At 42.3% G+C, this 22,158-nt stretch overlaps 1 protein-coding gene across 3 annotated transcripts in view; it reads right to left on the bottom strand.

Moving 5' to 3' along the window:
• Positions 1 to 22,158, bottom strand: part of ADCY8 (adenylate cyclase 8) — a 224,915-nt gene that overhangs the window by 86,765 nt on the left and 115,992 nt on the right. For all 3 annotated transcript variants that reach the window (XM_036830371.1, XM_036830369.1, XM_036830370.1), the window contains 2 exons: positions 20,574 to 20,844; positions 1,637 to 1,834 (listed from right to left, as the gene is read on the bottom strand). In XM_036830371.1, the coding sequence (XP_036686266.1) occupies positions 1,637 to 1,834; positions 20,574 to 20,844 (469 nt within the window). The remainder of the gene's footprint in view (positions 1 to 1,636; positions 1,835 to 20,573; positions 20,845 to 22,158) is intronic.

Genomic DNA, 22,158 nt, shown 5'->3' with positions numbered 1-22,158 from the left:
CACTTGCCTTCACTCCCGTAACCTACACGACGCAGAGCACACGCTAGGTGATGCAAAGCTGGACTGCCAGTGGCCTCATCCCTGCATGTCCATCCAGGATGCTGCCCTCTGCTTCTGCTAGAAGCTGGTCACAGAAATCAACCTCAGATACACTGTGCCTCCCCTAGATCCATCCCCCCTCCCCTCCAACACCAGGTGCCTGCAGGTGCGGGCCAGACACTACTGAATAAAACACATTAGAAATTATCTCTAGTCTGCAAGGGTCAGGCCATTAGTGAAGCAAGTACCTCTTTAGCAAGAATGAATAAAAAGGGTTTTGTATAGCTCTGGACACAGGTATTTACACAGGCTAATTGAGAAGATTCTTTGCAAGACCACCCTGCTCTTCCTAGCTCCTTCCATGTAGCAAGCAGGAAAGAAAATGCATTTAATTTGGAGGGTAAGCCCTTAGTTATATTACTAACAAGAAAAGTCCACCTGCTATTTGAGGGGGACTGTTTAACAGGCAAAATGTTTCTTTTCCTTTTGTTTTGTTAGTACATAGACATGATACATTTCAAATTGTCAATCACAGGTGAAGATAGTACTTTGGAGTTTGCAACCTTCAGGGAGTTTATCAAAGAGATTCGCTGGGAATAATGCATGTGCACAGAAGTGTGAATTCTCCAAGCCTAGGAAAGGAGAATCTCCCAGGCAGCTGAGCAGACTCACAAAAAATTGTTCACTGGAGCTTTGCACAGTATAGAATCAAACTCCTGAAATTTGCTTGCAAATTCCCTGCTGTTCTTGCCGGAAGCTCCTGCAGATGCCAGGCACCTCCTGTGCTCAGTCAAAGAAGGTCTGTCAGCCTCCATCAGTGCAAAAGAGGAGCCCAGTTAAGCAGGGACAGCACCATCTCCCCACTACACTCTGCAGTTTGGAGCTGGGCTGGGAGAAGGGGCATGGAAAAAAGTCAGCAGCAGTATGGTAATGCCGGCTACTTTTGAACAGTTGATCTGATCAAGGCATTGCCTGGAGCCTTTCGTCATAACCTAAGAGGGAGGCACGTCCATCATCCTCATTGTACAGAGAGGACTTCGTGCTCACAGAATCCTTTACTTACTGACGGTCACCTAGCATGGAAGTGGCAGAGGTGGAATTCGAACCCAACCCTGAATCCACAACCCACCTACTATGCCTTACATCAGGGGGTCTGAGCAGTGGACGACTGGGAAAATGGGAGATCAGGTGTCTCCAATCTAAGAAAGACAGTGTTTATCATTAATGCTTGCATTAGGTTATCGGGTGCCCTCATATATTATGTTACAAGGGTGGCAGATTCACCTACAATCAAAGGCAAGTGGGTGCTAATGACATTTGGGTTAATAATCTCAAAGTGGAAGGAACTCCTTTGTTCTTTCCGTCATCTTTTCCTTAAAAAGCAAAGCTGAGGCTCTCTTTATCTAACCAGCATCTCCTTTCATGGCCTTCAGTCTACTCATGATTTTCAAAGAGACAAAGAAAAGACAGTACCAAACCAACCAAACAAACAACAAACACACCAACCAAAACCACAGCCCCTGGGCTCTCTCTAGTCCCATGAATATTTACGACAATTTATTCCAGAGAAAGAGCCACTATGGAGACCCAGGTCTACCTTGTGCTCCAGGCTGGAGTCTTTAAACATCAGTGAGAATGGCTTGATATGCTCTCTTCTCAATTTATCGCCACTCCGCAAGTCGATGGTATGTTCTATTCTCTTGTTAATTTCCTCAGGCCCCGACTGGACATGCAAAGCTTGTGCGAGATGGTTTGGAAGTAGATTTATTGAATTTCTTGTTAGGGCAGCCAGAGTCTAGGGGGAAAGCACATGCAAACACAATAAACCTGCTAGTCCCCTTTGGATTAAAAAGAAATGCAATGTGTTCAGATTAGGTTGCATTGCAAACAGTAATAGCATTCCATGCAGTTGTATTCAGTGAAACCTACAGAAGCTGTTAAGTTAGCATTTGGTTCAGAGAAACACAACCTGGCAAAAATAGCACATCAAGAGGGATATTTCTCTTTCCTCTGTGTAGGTGCACTGAATTCCCTTGGTTCAGGTTATTTGGAGAGTGGTCGGCTTGGAAGTGTTAATCAAGACCCTTTCTCTAGCCAGGCACATCCCTGGCATGAGAGAAAGAAAACCAATACAAATAGCAGAAAGGAAAACAGATCTGAAAAGTCCGTGGAAATGATCCTCTCCAACCAAGTAGATTCCACATTTTCATGTGGTCTTTCCTTTAATTGTGGTGGAGAGACTTGGGGACCAATGGCTTGCATTTTTTTTGTTTTTAGCATTCCTCATGAACAGCCAAATGAGCCAGGATCTGCTCCTTAAACTTGATAAAGATTGTCAGATTTTTACACTAGACGAACGTTTTTTTCCCCACAGACCATTATATATCTATATCTTCACATAGATATATGTTTTTAATTTCCTTTAGGCAAAAAAAATGCAAGCAGTTTCAGCCTCTCACCATTTCACAGGTTAAACAGCAGGAGGTGGGGAAAGGCACAACCACAGTGGTCGGTCACTGGGTGTGGCCACGTGGATGCAGAAACAGCTGTGGCTTTTGAAGACACACCAGATTTGGCAGGGAGGACTCTGTGTCCTGGCAATTTAGCTGCAGGTGCCAAGATCAACTGGTTGGATCTAGCCAAATGCAATGCTCACTTACAGCTCCAGTTTAAGACAACTTCTTTGACCAAAAACATGGGAGTTGGAGCTGGAGAGATAAAAGAACAAGGATGCTTATCTCCTCCCTCAAAAGATTTCCTTGGGGAAGAGGTACAGGATGCTGAACATCTGTAAAGGGGAAGAGAAAACTCTGCTTCTGTACAGACTCACTGCATCTTCATTTCTCTGCCAGCCTCTCACCTTGGCCAATGTTAGACCATAGGCTAGACTGAGATAAGATGGTGTAGTCATCAAATGGCAGCCTGTGAGAGCTGACAGAACATCTTGGAGTCCTTCTGCCTGAACCCTTCATGTACCTGTGAGCCTCAGAGAATCACGCTCACGAGCCATCAGCTTATCTGCAGCCAGGTCAGATCCTCTGACCCCAGAGCCAGAGCCAGAGTCGGGGACTTTGATCTCACGGAGGCTTCTAGCCCATTCCATAAGTATTCCTCCTATGGTACTGTTGGACTCTTCCTTTTAAGCTTCACGGAGATATTCAACGTAACCTAAACTCAAAGTCTCTAAAGAATTCTTGAGCAGGGCTTCATCACTGGTAGAATTTACGGAAACCTTCTTCTGCAGCCCCAGGATAAAGGATGGAGTTGCATGTGCCAACACGCAAAAGTAAAGTGTATGCTCTTAGGGCACTGAAGTTAATTTCAGCTCTGAGTATGAAGGAGGCTACCACAGAGAAAAAGTAGATGTTCGGGGGAGGTATGGCAGGATGAGAGGTGAGGAGGAGGGCTGGAGCAGAGAGAGGGAAGCAGGGACCAATGTTTCAGCAAACAGAACAGCAGGGTCCGTGTAGGGCCAGAGGGCTTGAGCCCTGGGATTAAATGATGTTAGAACAGCATCTCAGAAGGTGAAAGAGACTGGAGTCCACCTTCTGTGGATCTCCTATTGGTTTCTTGGGCAGAAATTCTCTCCACATAGTTTGGAAAACGACAAAATTTAGTCTTCTACCTTGGAGAGGAGGTGGAAAAGACACTCAAGCTGCCCTCGTCTGGACATACATTCTGGCTTAGAGATGCGAAAATGCTCCCCTGGCAAATGCTTGGAGCTGGGATCTGACAGGAAAGGAGAGGAAATCAGCTCACTATCTACATAGATCCACAGTTAGGCATTTCTCTCTATCTTTGTAATTTTTATTTTCCTACAGTTTTCCTTCTTTGAACTGAATTGAGCCTTCCACTCTCCCAGTCCCTCATGCCTTCAATGGCTCTTAGACCTCTGGATTTCAGAGAAGGGGAGTTTCAAAAATATTTTTGGACTGATTTATATAAATTATAGCAGTAGCAGCAGTGATTGCCACAGCTACAGCCCTCTATAGGACCACCATTTCATAAAAGAAAGGGCATGTTTTTTTTTACAACAAGAATGACATAAGCTCAAAACAAAGGATTGTTCTTTACACTGAATGCATTTAACTTAATGAATGTCCCCATTTTTCTCGTATTGATGGGGACTGGTGAAAATGTTATCAGGGATTGACTGCAGTCTGTAGGGAGACCTTTGGAAAACCAGGAATAGATGTTGCTTCCTGAGTGCCCATGCCATTGACCACTTTTGTAAGGCAGAGACCAGTAAAACTTCCTACTTTCAGAGCTCCCCTGCCCCTTATTGACGGTCTGTGTGGCTGCTTCAAGTGAGAGATAAACTTGGAAGCACCTCTCTTTCTTTCCTCATTGCCACCAGGTTACAATTAAGAGCTGGGAAGGAGTCCTTGCATCAAAATGTCAATGATGCTGAGATGGAGAATGCTTTTCTTGCCCAGGCAATTATTTTTACTCCTTGCAATTATATCCCTAGTATTTTAATGCAGGTAGTCTATGCTCAGCCATTCCTTTTCTGATCATTTGTTTTGTCAATTACATACGACAATTATACCTGCTGTTTGACAAGCAATCTCTCTCAACCTACCTCACACCTTCAGGACATATACGCTCAAGGGAAGACCAGCATCAACTCAGTAAGTCAAGCAGGTTGGAATTAGGAAGAGAAACCATCTGCTTTCATTTACCCCCAGTGCACCACTGAAAAGTATGAATGGCTTTGGGGGATAATATAGTTTGAGATTATCTGTGATACTCCTTCTCCACTAGTAATGGCCACTAAGATGATTTCACCTTGTGTTGGCCTCCAGTAAGATAACGCGGCCAACACTAAAGATTCATAAGCTGATATCTCCACAGTGATTCACTTGTAAGCAGTATTGGGGAAGTGTGTAACACATCTTATCTGCCTGTTTAGAGTCTATGATGGAACAGGCTATTTTCAATAGAATATGGTTTTCTCCCTTTAAGACTTACAGGACTAGTGTGAGGGAGATCAGAATCATGTTAAAAAATAGCATAAGCTTTCAAATATGATTCCAGTCTTAAATTGACCTCCCAAAGTGTTGAGATTGTTCTTTCACATAAACAGCTTAAACAACTGGCAAGAGAATAGGGGGAAATAATGGATGAAATGGAAGGAAATGGGAAATGACTGAGAATAATTGAATATCAATGATTATGAATGTAATTATAATTCAATTCAATTACACATTGAAACATGTATTCAAATATGTATCATATATGATTTATGAACAATTTAAATACAATACTTAATATACAATACTAAATGTGTATATTCATTTCTTTACTTTAGCTGGCATTTTCAGACATTTAGGAGGTCAGATTAGAGCAGCAATGTTGGGAAAAATCAAAGTTTGCAGCTGAGGGGGCCTCTCATGTCTCAGTCTCTTCACAAAAAGACACTGCAGCCTGGTGATTTATCCTAACTGAGATCCATGGCCCCCCTCAGGCATTTCAATTACTTTCTTACTCACAGGTGCCTAACACAGATCAAAGCCCAAATGAAAACCAGAGTCCCTTCTGAACCCAAGTTTCTGATCATAAGGTCTTGCCTGCGAGTCTGGGGGTTCTGGTGAAAATTATCATCCACGTATCCTTTTGTAAACTGCATTTGAATGGGGTGGGGGAAATCATAAATCCTCTAAAGCTCATCATTTGGTTTATGACCAGAAGACTTTCCTTTGGGAATCTTTTTTTTTTTTTTAATTTATGTACACACTAACAACCTACTTTTTTTTTTTTTTAACAGGTCCTATTGCTTCATGGATAGCAATACCCTTTGTATTCCTTAATCAGCTTGGGTCAGCAAATAAATTATTCCTAGTAAGATTTCAGGCTGAAAGTGTACTCTCTAGGAACATCCAGTTTTGTTGAGTCAAAAACACTTTAGCTCTTTTGGATCACATATTCCAATATCAAAACACCCTCTAAAGCATCCCTGTAGACATTGTAAATCAGCTTACATAGTTTCAGTGCTGGAATCTGGGGAAATCATCACTCTCTTTCATCACTAGATCCTCTTAATTAACTCCTTCCCAAAAATTTTGTTCCAAGGAACACAAGAAGGAAGGGGTGTCTCTTTACAAAATGGTTCTGTGGACCCATCAATTTAGGAAATGTGGATCCCCTGTTTGTTTACTGCCATCTGTTGTCACTACTCTCTGAGAGCGAAGGGATTTTGTCTCTTTTTGTTTGGAGTGCTTATGCCAGTGCCTGGCACTAAGTAAGCACTCAGTACCCATTTGTTGAATGAAAAAATTCTTATATCCTCCTATTGGAGTCTCACGGTACACGTTACTGAAATAAAAGCACTGATAAGTTCTACATAAGTAAGACTTTTAAACTCTGCATCTTCCAAACTTTTATAACCATAAAACAGTTTTTGCTCGAATCTCCTCTACACATTCCATGGAATACCATTTGGGAAACAGTACTCTAAAGTTCTTCCCTGATTTTGTTCACAACTCTCACCCAGTGGATCTATTTCTGATCTCTGAATAAGATCTATTTAGCCCCCTCCAGAGTTTTCTTCCACGGGCTAATGCCTTCAATTTTCCCAATCACTTCACAGGTGACATGGTTTCCACATATGGCACAATCCTTTCCAGTTTGTCCATACCCTGAGTATACTACTGTACAGAATCAGACCCAATGCAAACGACATCTGACCTTGTGTTGGAGCCAAGGCACCTACCACAGTATGACCTATTAAACAGTTAGTCTATTACATTGTATGCATTTGAACGTGTGGCAGCTAGGCTGCATGTCTTACTGCTTCTTTAAAAACCAATTCAGACATCTCTTTCTCCAGGAAGCCTATTCTGAGTCTGCACGTATCCTTAGCACAGCAGTTACTGTGATGTGTTGTAATTGCCTTCCGGTGTATTTGTCTGTTCCTCTAGGCTCTGATCTCCTGGAGGGTCAGGCACTGTGTTTTACCCATAACTAAATCTCCAGCATCTGGCAAATTTGGTAGGTTCTTAACAAGTACTTTTGGAATGAATGAATGAATGAATGCATGCATGAATGAAAGGTTGAATGGCTATGTAAGACTCTTCCTCGGGCATTGTTTTCCACCTCTTGCTACCAAAAGTCCTGTTATGTTTTTCCTGTTCTCCCCGAAATGGACTTCAAATTTGGAAAGACTGCTTACCAAATTGTATGTATTAAATAAGAGTAGTTTGTTTTCCTATTATTCAATCAAATGCCTAGTTTTTGACCAGCAGGGGATAAAAGGCATTACCACAACTGCTAAAGAGAATTCCAGCCAAGAGCGAGAGCCTGGAAAGGCAGCCTTATGATGTGTGTCAATATGAGGTTTTACTCAGGTTTTTGGAATCCAGAGAATGCCTCCCTACTACTACCTCTTGGTGCTGGCTGCTAGGGTACCAGAGGTCACAGATGGGAAAGCACTAACTTACAGACTTTTCTGGGCTCAGTGCCTGCGTTAACATCAGCTTGAGCGTTTCCCATGAACCAGCATAAAGCGTAAGGTTGAAGTCATCAGTGAAAGGGCCTCATCTTTTAGCTCCACTGGGAGATGGACATGGCAGTTTTGAGATTTAGCTGTAGGTAGTTGTGACTGAGATCCTGCATTGTAGGCCAGCTTGTTGCTGCTTGGGAAAGACCCAGAGAAGACGTCCAGTCCCACAGGCTCAGAGCCTCAGAGCGGCTTCTATCTTTCGGGCCGAGATGGCTTATCCTCTCCCAGGACTCTGTCTGCTTTCAGTCTCAGGCTGGAGTCTGAAAATACTCAGAAGCAGGTAGGGCCATCGGCTTCCTCAACTCACTCCCGGAGCATCCTTCCATTGTCTCTATGGCAGCAGCTCCCCGTGCCTCCTTTGGACGTCTCTGTGACTCCATTTCAAACATGTTGCCTGCAGGGTTTGGGTTGTGGAAAAGGCAGGGATTTTACCTTTCAGTCCCTAACCCATTTCCCGTGTCCTACAACTATAGGCCGACCTGAGAAAAAACCGCCAGGAACAAAAGCTTAGCCTGAATAAGGGCCCCCAAGTGCACACATGAGAGCTGTATTTTCTCTACTGTTTATTAAGCCCCTAACCAACCCCCAGAAGAGAAGGCTCCTCCTTTTTTTAAAAAATTATTTTTGTGTTCTTTTTATGAAAGCTCACTTGGGAAAGCTTCGAGGTGATCTAGTCCACAATGACTGGCATTCAGGGCCTCAGAAAGGATGCTTGTTGTGTTTGAAAGTGGCACAATTATTTTCTTCCCTCAAATCTAGGGATGGGGGAGCAGAGATCTCCTTGGATGTGCATGTAATGTTTTTCTGGTAAAAGGTTTTAAGTGGTCTTTGGGCAAACACCGAGTTGGGGGTGGGCCCCGGGAAAATATCCACATGGGCCTTCCCAGAACCCATCACACACAATGTTTCCTTCTTATAAAAATGGAGGTGCTAGTGAATTAGACCATTTTTCATAAGCAAGAGGTGTTAGCCAAGATTGTCACAACTTTTCCTGTCCGTACTGAGAGAAAACGAGGTATCACATTCAAATTATATGCCTGATGGTTTTTTTAGTTAGGCATACTACTTACTTTCTCTTTTCTTTTTTAGATATTTATGCCATCATAATCTATCTTCCAAACAAAGCAAAAGAATATTTTTTGAGATCTCACTGTGGGAGGAGGTCTTGGGAATACAACTACAGGAAGAGGTTGAAGTAATTTTCGTAATAAGCTCATAGCTTCTGCTCTAGGAAATGAAATAACAAGGGTCAGAATGTCCACTCTGTTTGCTGAAATAATAGTCCAGACATTTCCAGCCAGCCTGCTGCAGGATTCCAGCACCCCTCTGTAGCCTGGTTCTCGATGCTCAACTGTGAGCAAACAATATGTCTGGGGCCCAGGCTATTTGGACAATCACTGCTTCCCACTTTGGGGCAGAACTGGAAGTTTGCAAATATTGTCTGGGTGCTGCATTGGGTAGGGAATAAAGGATGTGTAAACTCCTTTGATTGGCCTTTGTCACTTTGCGGTCCGAAATTTCAAACTGTTTATGATTAAGAGAACAAAACAATGACAGGGGAGGTACCCCGAGTTCTGGCAGATCCCACAATAAGCATTTACTAGTTTGCTATTGATTTGAATCCCACAACTTTACTCTTGACCTTTTGACTAATATTGATAAGGTGGATCATGAAAGCAGTTTATTTATTTGGGGGTTTAGGTCCCAGATATGCTCGGCTCCTTTCCCAGTGTACTTTCCCTGACATTAAATGCCTTGCTCTTTGCTTCAGTTCATCCTACTAGTGGCGACTGGCTTTGGACACAGACACACTGGTTCGGTTCTCTTTGGATGAGGGGTGGGCAAATGGTCAGCTGTGGCTGAACTTCCAGGCTAACCACAATTCCAGGTGACTGGGCCGAGCTCTCAAAATAAGGGGACTCAGAGCCCACAGAGGGAATTTCTAGCATTCCAGATTTTGTCCCCAAGGTCTGGTCCAAGGACCTCAGAGCCAGGTTAGCCCAGGACAAGTGGCGTCTATGACACTGATTCTGTCCTGCCGGAAGCTTGTCTGGCTCTGTTTGACCAGTCCTCTATAAGCTAATTCAGGATCCCTTAACTCTGACTTTATCCTTTGAATTCCTCAGAAAGATGCTCATCTCAGTTTGGGAATGTGATTGTACTTTAGTCATTACACGGTAGAGCCATTTTTAATCAAAAATCGTTGCTAAACTGCTGCAGAACTGGCTGAAACAGAAGTTGGCACATCCATTTAGATGTGGCCACTTTGAAGTTGAATGGTTTGAGGCAAGTTGCCAAAATTGAATTTTTAGCTTTTAAAATATCACATCCATGGTAATGTGTGGAACAGATGTGCAAACGCCAGCACTGATCTCATCTCAGGGTTGGGGGGAGTGGGTGAGAGGGACGGGGTGGGCCTAGGCAGGGGGGCGGGGTTGAGAGGCTGACACATCAATGACTTGTTTACAGGGCCACGGGACAGGTGAGAATCAAAGTACTCACAGCACGGAAATGACTGGGCCAAAATGTCACAGGCTGTGTCTGGAGCAGTGGCTACTAACCCACTTGACCAAGTGACCCCCTGAGCTGGCGATGGACTGGCTTGGCAATCAGATCGTTTCAGCTCAGGAAATAAATAAATGAACATGTATCAGGACCTAAGTTACTCAGTTTCCTTGTGAACATCAAAGATGTAGATTTTTCAAAGGAAATCCAAAAAAGAGGGGATATATGTATATGTATAACTGATTCATTTTGCTATACAGTAGAAACTAATACAACATTGTAAAGCAACTATACTCCAATAAAAATTAATTTATAAAAAGATGTAGATTTTTCAGAAATGTCAATGCCATGGGGAAAATGAGTGTGTGTGTGGGTGTGGGTGTGTGTGCACACGCATGTGTGTGCATGTTTATATGTGTGCCTTTGTTTACTTAACAAAAATTTGGAGAAAACTGAAATATAAGAGTTACCTGACTTTTATCTTTTTTTAGGTTCTGAAGTAGCTCTTTTCGTTTAGGACTATGACATAAATATTACATCAATAGTTGCTGATAAATTGCTCATATTTGGTGCTTTAAGGCTATAGGCCTTATTATACAATTTACTAATTAAAAGTTTAGTGATTGATGCTTTCCTGGATTTGGCTTCAGTGGAGCTCACGTTACTGACCTTCAAGAATGCAGCCTCTCTTAACCTTTCCCCAGGGAAAGGTGAGACCGGCTGGGACCTGGGACCCTTTGCTGAACTGCTGCAATGCTTGCACCTGGACAAACCTCTCCTCCAGCAACAAAATACAAAGAAACTATATGGGACTAAAAATAACTGCGTGCATGCGCAGTGGAGGCAAGTTCTGGACAAAAGATACAAAAAGACCAAAAAAAGCCCATGCCACTTCTGAAGAGCTGGGAGCAAAAATAGGGGGTCGGTAGCAAAAGTGGGGTACCGAGCGTGCCCCCTGCATATAACACCACCTAAGGAGTGGGCAAACCACCTTAAGCTACCCCCCCCCCAGCTCTGACCCCTGGACACACTCCTACCCTCACCCCATATAAGGAACCAGCTCACGGCCCCCACTCCCCGCCAGCCCGCGGGAGTGAGCAAGCAAGGGAAGCTGTTCCTTGTTCTCGCTCCCCCACTGCTGCAGCAGGGGCCCCAGTAAAGCCTTGCCTGAATTTCTTGTCTGGCCTCTGATCAATTTCTATTGATTAAGGAGGCCAAGAATCCTGGTGGGTAACGGTGGTAGGACAAAACTGGGAAAAGAAGAAACTGCTCAGTGGCTTCTACTTCCTCTTATCCTAACTTTTCCACCACACACTTTTCTATTGGATTCATCTAATTAGTGTAGCTCTTCTTGGCTATCATTATTCCTAAATATTTGTTTCTGAGTTTATCACTTAAGAACCGTCCTGTATCTAAGTACTCTGAAGATATGGACTCCTGAGTGGGTGCTACCACGTACGACGTATACAGAGCCCTTATCATCTCAAGGTGTGAAGAGATCCTTTAAGGGACTAAAGGTGATTATAAAAGCCATAAAGTGGGAAAGACACAATGGAATCTAGTGGTTCATAACCTGGAATTCACAGTAGTAGTTTGGAGATCCTTGAGATGTGAGGGTCTTTCAAGTTCCATCAATACCCAAGGAATTAAGACTGTAACTCCTTTTAGACCCTAGGCGAAGCAAAAATAAGTACATACACCAAGAACCAAGATGAGGCTGGTCATGCCAACAAAAATATCAAGTGTCTCTGCTCTGGGCTGGAACTGAATCACCTTACAGTGGTACCATTCGTTTCCTTGTGCAGAGCAGCCCCAATGGTGCGTCATGACACACGTGCCAACTAATATTAAAAAAGGGGAATACAAATGCAATTTTCTTTGGAAAGAAAAACCTTAATACAGATGAATTGCACTGGGTCAGAAAAATGAAAGGTCTTCTTGGTGGAGAAAAGATGGGAAAATCCTGACACAGCTCAATGAAGAACTTTTACAATGACACCCCTCAGCCCACTCATAGCAAAACTGGCATTAAGTTTAATAAAACTTAAATCCCAGTTCTATTTTTTCAAAGCGAGGAAATAAGTCAGAAAAAAATCCAGATTTTTGCTCTTCTCTTCCTACCTATCTTCACACATTTAGAATATTATACACTGATCTTCACATATTTAAAACACTGCATTCATTGATTCCAGTTCCTCAGATGTTTATGGCTCCCCAAACAACTAGTCAATCCCTGGTGAAAGAAGAGTCCAACTAGTTTAGCAAAGTTTCAGCCAGTTGTTGGCCATGGGGTAACCACAGGCTGTGTCTTGTGCCAACTTAAATGCTCGTTTCCAGAGCTGCAATTCCACGCGAACCACAAACTTCTCTCTACCTTTATCTTTTCCACCTTAGTCTACCTCTGGAACTTCAGAGAAAGGGGGGATGCGTCAAAGTTAATGGATCAAATTGCCTACTTAATCCACTCAACGCTCTCTGGAAGGCTTCAAATCCATTTGCCTTTCTGAAGAGAGTGAAAAACCAGGTCCCTCTAATGACTCTTCCTGGCTGAACTCAGCTGCTATCTTCAGAGTCAGGGCTAAAAGCAGCCTGGGGAGTTCTGTTGTCTGTAAAAGCCACGTTACCGGAAGAGTGCGGATGGACTTCAGGGAAATGTCCTGAGTCCTTCATGGTCTCTACCCCCAAAGCCTACAGATGTCCCACCCAATGAACATCAGAACTTCGTCTGATGTTAAAATGGTTCAAAAGAAATTACCCATGGAGAAAAATCTGCCTGTGATTTCCTGTATATCAAGACTGAACACGGACAATTAGATACTCAGCAGCTTATCACTGAAGCAGCAAACTCTGAAAACACAGCTTCCTCTTCAAGACCAATAGCCAGCATTTCAGGCATTTTTAGGGGTAGAAATTTCAGGTCAGAGTTCTCTGAGGGGAAAGAGAAGCATGTGGTTTGGTCTTGAGGAGCAGAAACCCAGGCTGAGATGGTGGCCTTAATGTTTCCCTCCTCCTGGGGTCGTGTTCCCTCATCGTTGGCCTCACTCCTGCTTGTCTGTAGATCTCAGCTTAACAGTCATTTCCTTGGGAAGGTCTTCCCTGATTACCTGGGATCAATATTCGGTCCTGCTAGAAAGACCGCGATGTCCACGGAGCCTGGTGCCCTGTTATTAATACCACCGGACTGTGAACTCCTTGACAGCTTGGACCTCCTTCTGCGTCTTCCCATCGTCCTCAGCACCCAGCACAATGCTTGGCAAATTGTAGTTCATTAAGTAGCTGAATAATCAGTGGCTGAATGAATGAGGAAACAAACGAACATCTTGGGGGGACTGACTTGCCCAAGTCAAATGATAAAAGTAAAATGAGTTTGAATTAAGAGGGTTCTTTGTCTTCTGGGCTTTTATATGCAAAAAGGAAGGGGTCAGCCCCTTAGTTTGTATCCCACCTTTAGGGACAGAAACAGGAGGAAAGAAATCAAACCCTAGTGATCAATATTTCTCAACAGGAGAACATAATGATCATGTTGAAAACAGGACTCTGAAAGACAGCAAAATGTGATGATGTTTATTTTATAATGATGTTTGGTATGGTGCAAAATGCAATTATCCAGAATGCTGAGAGAAAGGGCAAATTTCATCCCCTAGGAAGGTGAGATTTTTACCTTAATAATTTTTTTTGCTTTAACTCTTGCTTCTGACTTGGTATTAATATTTTAAGACAGTTCATTAGGATGACAGTTATGCTAAATTGTTATACTAGGAAAATTGTAAACTGGATATCCCCATTACTTTCCAGGGAATTATTTGGGTCTCTGGGCTTTGGGTGGCAGGATTCCAAAGTGTAGGTAACTCACCAGGGTAGCCACAGACTCCCAGCATGTGTCTGAGGCTGAGAAACTGAATGGGCAATGTTGGGGCTGAAAGGAAGTGATGGAATCATCCAGTCCAGTTCTGCCATTGTACAGATAGGAACACTGAGGTTTGAAGGGAAGACGTGGTTCCCTAAGGCCTTGCAATAGTAAGTGGAGAAATCAGGGCCATAACTCAGTTCTCTTGGGTTTCCATTCTGGCCCTTCCCACTATCATATGGGCAAATTTTGGGTCCTGCAGAGATTTGCCCCAAGATCATGAGACTCACAGCTTACAGGACTAACTGCTTTACTCTGAGGAAATGGCTCTCAGCATCAGGTCAACACGGTTTTGATCAGCAAGGCAATCAGAAGAGAATTTTTTCTTCCAGTGGATACAGAAAACAGGATCTAAGAAAAGTCCCAGCTGGGACTGATAAAAGCATAGTAACATAAATATGTTCTTACATCCTGCTTTCCACCATGGCCAGCCTCACTCCCTACACATTTCCTTTTCTTCTGGTGTCAACATTCTCCAGTCTTAAGTGTGACTAAATCAAATGATTGTTTTATTCCTAGGTAGACATGAGCGACTGCCCTGCTTAGCCCTTTCCATGCAAACAATGATCACATCAGGACACTCAGGGTATGAGATGTTCGAGGTATGCTAACGCTACCTGGAGGAGAAGCTGGTCCTTTCCTGGAGCTTTCACAGAAAATTTCTAAATATCCCTGTTGAGAGAGTGACCTAGCTTCAGAGGGTGAATACACACATGCACACAGACGCACACAACCTTTTAATACTAACTGACCAGGAAACAAGGTAGTAGGTAGAAAGCCAGCATATATCTTCAGGATCAAAAGGGGAGGCAATGCAGCCTGATGGAGAGTATGTGGTTTTTTGGAGTCAGACATAACTGGGTTCTAATTCCAGTTCTGTTGTTCATTCACTGTATATCCTTCAGGGAATTAACTACTTTCTCAAATCACAATTTTGTCACTTGTAAAACAGGCACATCACACTTACCCAGTAAGGTTGATGTGAGAATGAAATGCAAAGAATATGAGCAATGCTCCCAACATGGTACCTGGCCCGAAGCTCTCTACTTCTATTAGCGTTAATGATGCTGTGGATATTTATCTATATTCCTGGCAATGAAACATATTTGCTTTCTGTCTTGTGGTGCAGAACACAGGCATACCTTGTTTTATCACGCTTCACTTTATTGCACTTTGCAGATACTGTGAGCTTTACAAATTGAAGGTTTGTGGCAACCCTGCATCAAGCAAGTCTATTGGTGCCATTTTTAAAAGCAGTATTTGCTTACTTGGTATGTCTGTGTCAGATTTTGGTAATTCTCACAATATTTCAAACTTTTTCATGATAGTTATATTTGTTATGTGATCTGTGATCAGTGATCTGTGATGTTACTATTATGACTTGCTGAAAGCTCAGATGATGGTTAGCATTTTTTAGCAATAAAGTGTTTTTTAATTACACTTGTGTACATTGTTTTCTTAGATATAAAGCTATTGCACACTTAATAGACTACAGTGTAGTGTTAATATAACTTATATGTACTGGGAAACCAAAAAATCGGTGTGACTTGCTTTACTGTGATATTTGCTTTATGGTGGTGGTCTGCATCAGACCTGCAATATCTCTGAGGTTTGCCTGTACAGAAATTTCTTTTGTGTTTTCAGTCTTTACAGTGCACATATGAACTTCATGATAACAATAATGACCAAATGACTTCTACTCTGCAGAAACAACTAATATAGAAAACGGAAGTACCAAATGTATACTTTTCCCCAGGTGATTCTTTTAAAAGGTCTGGAGGAGTAATAGAAAAATGCCTGGGTTCTGATGCCGTGATCAATGTGAAAGGGATGGATGGGACGATGGTGATGATTTCTCAATATATGAGGGACAGCACCCAGGCTCTAAAAGAGGGTTTGCTTCTAAAAGAGTGGCTCCACCTCTCTTGGCATTATCACTTGTCATAAAAATCAAGTTAAAATGATTCATATCCTTACACAATAGCCTTTATAGCGACATAAAAGCTTCACCCTTTGGTATCCTCTTGTAAATCATAAGTAAAGATGCTGTTTGTCTAAGGAGTCCATTCTTGGTCCCTACAATCTATTCTCCACAGCAGCTAAAGTGATCTTTTAAACATCTAAATCCGATCATGTCACTGGCCAGCTTAAAATATTTCTATCACTTCCCTTAGAATAAAATCCACAGTTGACTAGGTTTTCAAGATCAATGTCTGTCTCCTTTAACTTTATCTTGTATTCCTTCTTTCCCTACTCACTATGCTCTAGCCACTTGGGCCTTTTTGCTCTAACATACCAAATTTTTCCCACCTCAGGGCCTTTGCACTAGCCGTTTCCTCTACCTATAATGCTCTTTTCCTGATTATTCAAATGCAGGGTCCTTTCACCACTCAAGTCACATTTTCAGAGGTCTCTTGATGACCCTATCTGCAGTAATTCTATCTGCCCCCTAGTAATATAGTCATCTATATTTCCTTCTCAGAACTTTTGTGTTTTGGTTAATTGTCTGCATTCTCCACTCCCTTAAAATGTAACTCGTGGAGGACAGGGACCAAGTCTGTCCTCTCATTACTCGATCCTCAGCATCTAGAATACTAACACCTGTTAAATAATTGAATGAACCAGAGCTCAAGCCTACAAATAGATTTTAGTTGTAGCACGCAACCAGAAGGGGAAAATACAATCTTTCATCTGAGGACCCTTTTCTTAAGTCTTCATTTTCATCTCAAATTTTGTCTTTATTCTGAGAGATTCAATGACCATTTTGATGACTCATTCCAACAACTTAGCCTTGGACATCCTCCCCCATGTCAAAAATGTTCACTTTTGGTGTACTTCAACTACCTACTTCTCCTTTTGTAACCTTACATTTCAATAGTCCACCTGTGATCATAAGCCTCTTGCCTTCTAGTTTTCTTAATTTCATCCCACTCAGAGGCTCAGAGCAGAGGAAGGCTCACGGGTGTCTGAGCCAGGATTCAGGGATCCAGGATACCAAACCAGTGGGCAGAACACTGGCCCATGTCAGGAGTCAGGGATGCGAAGCCTAAGTGCTCAGGGTGTCCAAGAGTGGGTTGAACCAACAATTTTAGCTTAACTGGACACAGATTATAAGGGCTGGGAAGACGCACAACATTAAAAACAAGAGATTATCTTCAGACATAGACAGGGACTGGAATCAGACTCACATAGGGGCCAGAAATAATTCTAAGTGACTTCTCTTGCTCCTGCAAACCACGGACAGACTCCTGAAATGGGCAGCAGAGAGGGGACTGGGATAGAGTTGGGGTTCCTGGAAATCCAGAGCTCTCGCTTATCAGCTGGGACAGTTTGGCTTCTGACTTCACCACTGCATCAAATCTGTCTCTTGCCAATGATGTTTTCCCATCCACTTCCCACCAGCAGTTTCCAGTCTTCATCTTACTGCGCGCCTCTTGGCTACATTTGGCAGTGTCGATCACCCTGCTCTTCTCAAAATGCTCTGCTCTGTGGGCTCCCGTGATGCCACACGGCCTAATCCTCTTCTGGTCCCTTTGCTGCCTATCTGACTCTGTCGTGGGATCCTGACTCTCTTTCACCCCCATCTGGTGTTCCTATAGGTCTGTCCTGTACCTTCTTAGGGTTTTATTTTACATATTCCTTGCAGTTATCTCTTTCATTCTCCTGGCCTCATCTAGCACTCCAATGCTGCCAGACTCACATCCCTTGCATAGTTTTCTCATGCCTGAGCTTCAGAAGTGTGTGTTCAGTAGCCTTTTGGATATCTCTCCCTGGACCTCTCCTAGGCATTTCAAGTTTAACACGTCCTAAAGTAAATTCTTAGTGTTTCTCACCCAATCTCCTTCCATTCCACTATTTTTAATTTCAGTGGGCAGTTCTACCATCTAACCAGTCACATCCAAGCAAAAAACCTGGAAGTCAAACTTGACTGGGTCTTCTCCTGTACCACCCACATCTATCATTTAATTAATTCATTCAGCAAACTGCAAGCAAGTCCTGTTACTTACCAGGTATTGTTCTAATTATGGACTAAATAGTGATAAGGGAAACAGATACAATTCCTGTCTTCATGAAGCATATACACTACTGGCTGACTTTATCTCTAAGTGTTTCTTTCCTCTGTCCCTCCTTCTCTTTTATTACTAGCAGTAGTTGGCATGTACCAGATGCTCAATTAATCTTTATTGAATGAATGAATACATGAGAATGCAACTATCCGAACATCTGCTGTCTATATAGCACAGATTATGGCATGACATACCAATGTCATTAAAAATATTTCAAAGCATACTTTGTGAATCAATAGAAACTAAAACATCTGGCCAATTTAGCGAGCAAATCCCCAATGAAGCATTAGTATGTTTTATCTGTGTTATGCAAACACTCAGATGGTCTGGGCTTTCTGTGGTATTGACTGGGTGTCTTGGCAGAGCACAGGCTCAGCCAGACCAGTTTTGATCTCTTCCAGGCACACATTATGTCTCCGAATTGCACATATGGCTCACTGACTTCCAGAGCTAAGCATAAGTGCAATTCTGATGCTTGTGACCATTTTAATTGACTCAATCATTTCCAAAATGTTGTTAGTGCCACTTGGTTATTTATGAATATCAGCATACATTCATTGGCTCTTAAGTCTGAAGACATCAAAAAAAATTGAGATTATTCATGTTGAAGATGGCAAATACATGCAAAACTCAGGCATGGTAAGAAATATATGGTATGGTTAAACACCAAGAATAATAATCTTTGACTAATAATGACATCTTTCATAAAAACTATTTGATGACATCAGTAAATATCTTTAGGAAATCAGCAGATAAATATTTCCAGTATTCCTATATAATTCTACCAGATCAATCAATCATGAATTAAAACCAAGCATCTCTACCTCTCTTCTGGGTTCTCAATTCCTAGTAGCAAGGATAGGTACACACTGAGATTAGAACAATTAGGAATTATCCCCATTTCCACAATCAGCTTAAACGGACAGAGTTTTTCAAAAGGAAAGACCAAAAAGAAAAAGAAAAACAAAAAACCAAGAGAGAAAACTTTATGCAGAATTATTGAAGTGTTCAGGGTGAGGCATGCATCTTTTTAAAATAAGCAGCATTCAGGCTCAAGCTAACAATAGGCAGAGGAAACAGGGTACTTTCAGCTGGGCATGCACCAACTCCAGGAAGTATTTAAGACTGTAATATTCTATAATAGCAAATTGTACCATGCATACCAATTCAGGGATGGAAAGAGGTAGGCGATGAAATCAGTGATGACTTGTGTAGGCATAATAATTTGGGGGGAAAGTAAACGCTCACAGAAGAATATTAAAGACCTAGGGGTAGGCTCTTGTAAGGCATGCGGGCTGGGTTCAAGGGTTGAACCTACATCTTTGTGCAGTGAATGGGGTCCATGCACTGATCCTTAGCTCCTTCACACAGAGCTGGAAGGAAACCGAGGTTAACCTGGCCTCAGAGCGCCCCATCAATCTTTCAAATGCCGAATAAAGAGGCAAGACTTTCAGCATTTTAACCTTTTCCATTTTAAATGTCTTTAAGCAGACAGATTTTTCTTAATGACAAGTTAATGAGAAATGTTCAGGTCTGTGGATTAGAACAATGAACACATATATGTCTTCATAAAGCTCCAGACACTATCAATTTGGTCTATTTATTTCATAGTACTCTCAGCTTTTCCTTGGCTCCGGAGAATGTCAGAAGCTGTTTACAAGTCTTATATAGTGGCTTTTTTGGGGTTAGTTTCTTTAAAAAAGTACAATGAAGTCACACAACTTACATGAGTTCAACTATACGTGCCTGGCCTAAGGGAAGGGAAGGGAAAACCTATTAGAGCAGGTGATTTTGCCCATGCTCTGAACAAGCATTCTGGAGAGGGGAGCATCTCTGAATCCACTTTGGTTCTCCCTTGATCAACTTCAGTTCTCTGGTGCCTCTCAGTGTCAGAGCAGCTCATTGGGTTTAGTGTGATTCTGGTATTTGAAGATATACTTTTAAAAATAATTTGATGATTGATAACTTACACCTGATGTACTGACTCTGTTGCTTTATCCCTCATGGAAGATGCAAATTCACACTACATAAGCATAGCATTATGTGGGTGGCTTTGAAATTGCTTACTACTCTTGAATGCCCTCATCCTTACCTCGCTTGCAGCTTTTATATTTCCAAATCAACAATGCCCTCCTGATTTTAAATTTCAGAGGGCACCTCGGTACTCCTAGCTGGCCAACTACCTAAAAAAATTGCATTCGCATGGACTTGACCTTTCCCCTTTGTTGTTAGTTTAATAACATGAGGTTTATCTTTTCCAACATGAGTAATTAATTTTGGTAAAATTATAATTCAGTTTCACATGACATTTATTTTTAGCTAGGTCAAAAAAAAAAACAAAAAAGGAGAGGGTGGTGGGAACCCTCCGGTATTTCTGGCATTTCCTGAAATGGCATACATAGGTTAACTCTGTCCTGAGGTGATACATTTGATTAATCACGATTAAGGCACTCAGCAGAGAAAGGGTTAAAGATGAATTGGTCTTCTCTGAGGCAACTGGGTTGGAGGCGCACATGCATTCACAGCAAACCAGAAGAAGGAAGCCAGGACTTACGTTCTGTTTCCCCACTATGTTATCAAAGGGCAGTTCGGGGCTCCAGGATCCTTCTGTGAATGTCGCCCCACTGTTTCTCCTGTCTGAGGAGCTCACAGACTCCTTGACGATGTCTTCAGGCAAAGACAGCAGACTCTCCTCAGGCTGCTTAATTAAATAGGTCTCTATGTTATGCTTCCTCAAGAATTCGTTCCTCTCTTTACCATGACCCTCTTCCACATTATAGTCACCATTGAGGCAGTCCAGCGTGGCTTTGGAAATGTGAATCCTCCTGTGTGGACAAAGCATAGGTTGTTATACACCTGACGTGGCTTGCAAAGGCCATCTCTGTTTTCGGTCCTGTGCAAACCCAACATCAGGACTGTGCATGGGTGCTGTGAGGACGTGTCCTCAAGGACAGTATCTATTCCCCTGAAAAAGTAGAAAGAATGAAAGAAAACAAAAGTATAAGCATAAATCAATGAGCAGGTATTTATCACCAACCTCACCCCTAAGGTCGCTGTAGCCTCTGATAAATCGCAGCCCCATTGAGCCACATTTAAGCACTTCCTTTGGCTTTTCTTCTGACTGTCAGCCTGATCCCAGCAACTTTTAAGAATCAGTGATTTTTTTTCAGTCATGTTGATTATTTTGGAAAAACAAGTTCCATAAATGTTTCTGAACTCAACGGCAATTCTTGTCCTATCACCATGCAAATGTAGTGCTTAGTGTTTTGGAACTTTTCCTATCTTTTCAATTTTCACATATTCGTGCCTTATTTCTTCAACTTGTCTATAATCTTCTTAAGAACAAAGGCAGGTCTTACAAGTCCACAGGGCTACATGGAGGGTCCTTTAGGAAAACCACTGTAAGATGCAATTTCCCCTGTAATGTGTATATGGAAAGCAGAAGAGAACACAGCTGTGGATACGTGCAGGCTGGCAGCTGGCTAGCTCACTCAGAAGGTAAGAGACTCATATCAGCCGTCATAGTTCAAGATTCACATTTCTTTTTTAGCAAAACAACAGATGACATCAAGAGCCTTAAAGATCAGATGTGAATTGTGGGAATGTCACATGGTAAATCCTTCTGGGCAAGAGTTCTTCTGTTCTCATAACTGCCTAACTCAATCAGACTACTTATCGTACTGCACTGTGGTCTGGGTAGACTAGCTTGGTGTTTACAAGCATGGATGCTTTGGCCAGATTCCCTGGATTGAAACCCTAGCTCTGCCACTTGCTAGCTGAGAGATCTTGTGCAAGTTATTTAAGCTTTCTATGAGTCTGTCATCTCACCCATAACAATGGGAAAAATAATAGTACCCATTTTTTAGGGTCTTCGTGAGTATTTTAAGAGTTGATTCGTGTAAAGTAGTTAAAACAGTGCATGGTACACTGCACATGCTACAAGAACAAACCCTTAAATTATTAGGATTATTTTCAAAAATGCCATTATCTTATTTCTGTTGTTTATTCCATGCCTCCTCAAGGCTTATAAGGTACACTCTAAATTCTGAACAAGGTCTCTAAGACCTCCACTCTCTGGGCCCTGCGACTTCAAGGCTCATTTTTTGACACTCTCTCCAGCTAATCAAGTAATTGGCATG

This window comes from Balaenoptera musculus, chromosome 17 (assembly GCF_009873245.2).
Source record: "Balaenoptera musculus isolate JJ_BM4_2016_0621 chromosome 17, mBalMus1.pri.v3, whole genome shotgun sequence".
Classification (NCBI taxonomy): domain Eukaryota; kingdom Metazoa; phylum Chordata; class Mammalia; order Artiodactyla; family Balaenopteridae; genus Balaenoptera; species Balaenoptera musculus.
Note: the sequence above shows the minus strand (reverse complement) of the source record. Positions and strands in the feature narration are given on the sequence as shown.